The sequence below is a fragment of the Sardina pilchardus genome, chromosome 12 (genome assembly GCF_963854185.1).
Source record: "Sardina pilchardus chromosome 12, fSarPil1.1, whole genome shotgun sequence".
In the NCBI taxonomy this organism is placed as follows: domain Eukaryota; kingdom Metazoa; phylum Chordata; class Actinopteri; order Clupeiformes; family Clupeidae; genus Sardina; species Sardina pilchardus.
This window is the reverse complement of record NC_085005.1, coordinates 30,148,706-30,151,205: the sequence shown is the minus strand read 5'-3', so window position 1 is coordinate 30,151,205 and position 2,500 is coordinate 30,148,706. Positions and strand designations below refer to the sequence as shown.

Genomic DNA, 2,500 nt, shown 5'->3' with positions numbered 1-2,500 from the left:
TGTGTGGGGTTGATCAGCGTATGAAGCCTGTGTGGGGTTGATCAGCGTATGAAACCTGTGTGGGGTTGATCAGCGTATGAAGCCTGTGTGGGGTCTCAGGGTTGACCAGCGTATGAAGCCTGTGTGGGGTCTCAGGGTTGACCAGCGAGGCCCCTCCCACCCCCTCAGGGATATCGTCAGCGTACCATCAGAGCGGCGTGCTTCGAACAAGCCACTGTTTCCAAGGCAACGATCCCATCCTGATGTAATTTCAGTTGGCACAGAGAGTGTGAGGGTCAGTCACAGTCTGTGGAAAATTCTCTCTTTCTATTTCTCTCTCTCTCTTCCCTTCTCTCTCTCTTTCTGTCTCTCTCTTCACACACACACACACAGAGGTCTTGCTGTGTTTTCTGTCTCACTGTGGGATTCTGTTGGTGATTGATAACTAATATCTTCTATCAAATTGATCTTTCTCTTACCCTACTCTCCATCCTTCTCTCCATCTTTTCCAACTCAATGTTCTCTCTTTCTCTCTTTCTTACCCTACTCTGCATCCCTCTCTCTGACCCTATTCCCGCCTCTACCTCTCTCTCACCCCATCTCTTTCCTCCCCCTCTCTCTCTCTCTCTCCTCCTCCCTCCTCCATCCCTCTCTCTCACCCCATCTCTTTCTTCCCCCTCTCTCTCTCTCTCTCTCCTCCTCCTTCCTCCATCCCTCTCTCTGACCCCATCTCTTTCTTCCCCCTCTCTCTCTCTCTCTCTCTCCTCCTCCCTCCTCCATCCCTCTCTCTCACCCCATCTCTTTCTTCCCCCTCCCCCTCTCTCTCTCTCTCTCTCCTCCTCCCTCCTCCATCCCTCTCTCCTCAGATGGCCGGCGGGGCGGGCTCCATGCGTATCCTGATCAAGGGCGGTAAGGTGGTCAACGATGACTTCACGCAGGAGGCCGACGTCTACATCGAGAACGGCGTCATCCAGCAGGTGGGCAAGGAGCTGATGATCCCGGGCGGCGCCAAGGTCATCGACGCCACGGGCAAGCTGGTGCTGCCGGGGGGCATCGACGCCAGCGTCCACCTGCAGCAGAGCTTCATGAACGCGGCCATCCAGGATGACTTCTACAGCGGGACCAAGGTGGGCACCTCACACACACACACACACACACACACACCTGCAGCAGAGCTTCATGAACGCCACCATCCAGGATGACTTCTACAGCGGCACCAAGGTGGGCACCTCACACACACACACACACACACACACACACACACACACCTGCAGCAGAGCTTCATGAACGCCACCATCCAGGATGACTTCTACAGCGGGACCAAGGTGGGCACCTCACCTCACACACACACACACACACACACACCCACACACACACACCTGCAGCAGAGCTTCATGAACGCCACCATCCAGGATGACTTCTACAGCGGCACCAAGGTGGGCATCTCACCTCACACACACACACACACACACACACACACACCTGCAGCAGAGCTTCATGAACGCCACCATCCAGGATGACTTCTACAGCGGCACCAAGGTGGGCACCTCACCTCACACACACACACACACACACACACACACACACACACACACACACACACACACACACACACACCTGCAGCAGAGCTTCATGAACGCTGCCATCCAGGACGACTTCTACAGCGGCACCAAGGTGGGCACCTCACCTCACACACACACACACACACACACACACACACACACACACACACACACACACACACACACACACACACCTGCAGCAGAGCTTCATGAACGCCGCTATTCAGGACGACTTCTACAGCGGCACCAAGGTGGGCACCTCACACACACACACACACACACACACACACACACACACACCAAGACCCTTAACAGATGGGTGCACCTGTGTGTAGGGAGTGGGCACCTCACCTCACATCACCTGGCTTGGCTGAGATAAGTGAAGTTAAAACACAGAGAAGTCAAATTAAGTCAAATATACTGACACTATAGTGGGTTTTAGCAGATGGTTTTATCCAGGACAAATTCTACAAGGTGGGCACCTCGTTCGACCGTGAGTGAAGTTAAAACACAGAAAAGTCAAATAAAGTCTAATATACCTTTGTGGCTCTAGCTGTGGCGCAGCTGGCTGGGGCACCTGCACCGTATGCCAACGACCCGGGTTCGATTCCCGTCCTGAGGTTCTTTCCAAATCCCATCCTTGCTCTCTGTCCCATTCACTTCCTCATTTCATTAAAGGCAAAAAATGTGCTTTAAAAAAAAAATATATATATATACTATTGTGGGTTTTAGCAGATGTTTTTATGCTAAGTGATGTGACGGTTCTTGCCGTGATCGGTTCTGATCCAAACCTGGGCTGACGGTCCTGTCCCCTGGTCCGGCTAATGCACTGACATAGCACACATTCATCGCTATTCACCTCCAATGGAGCAGTGTGTTGCCATTCAGGAGAGCATACTTTTAAAAGCACTGTAGTGCAGCAGTGGCCATTATTAATTGAAGAAGAGCTCTCCTCTCCT

General features: G+C 52.6%; 1 protein-coding gene across 2 annotated transcripts in view; it reads left to right on the top strand.

The window, feature by feature from the left end:
• The window catches only part of LOC134098199 (dihydropyrimidinase-related protein 5-like), a 28,114-nt gene that overhangs the window by 4,754 nt on the left and 20,860 nt on the right, over window positions 1-2,500 (top strand). The window contains exon 2 of one of the 2 annotated variants that reach the window (XM_062551188.1): window positions 846-1,106. In XM_062551188.1, the coding sequence (XP_062407172.1) occupies window positions 846-1,106 (261 nt within the window). Of the gene's footprint in view, window positions 1-845; window positions 1,107-1,742; window positions 1,793-2,500 lie in introns of those variants that run through there. The other variant, XM_062551189.1, reaches the window with a different exon arrangement.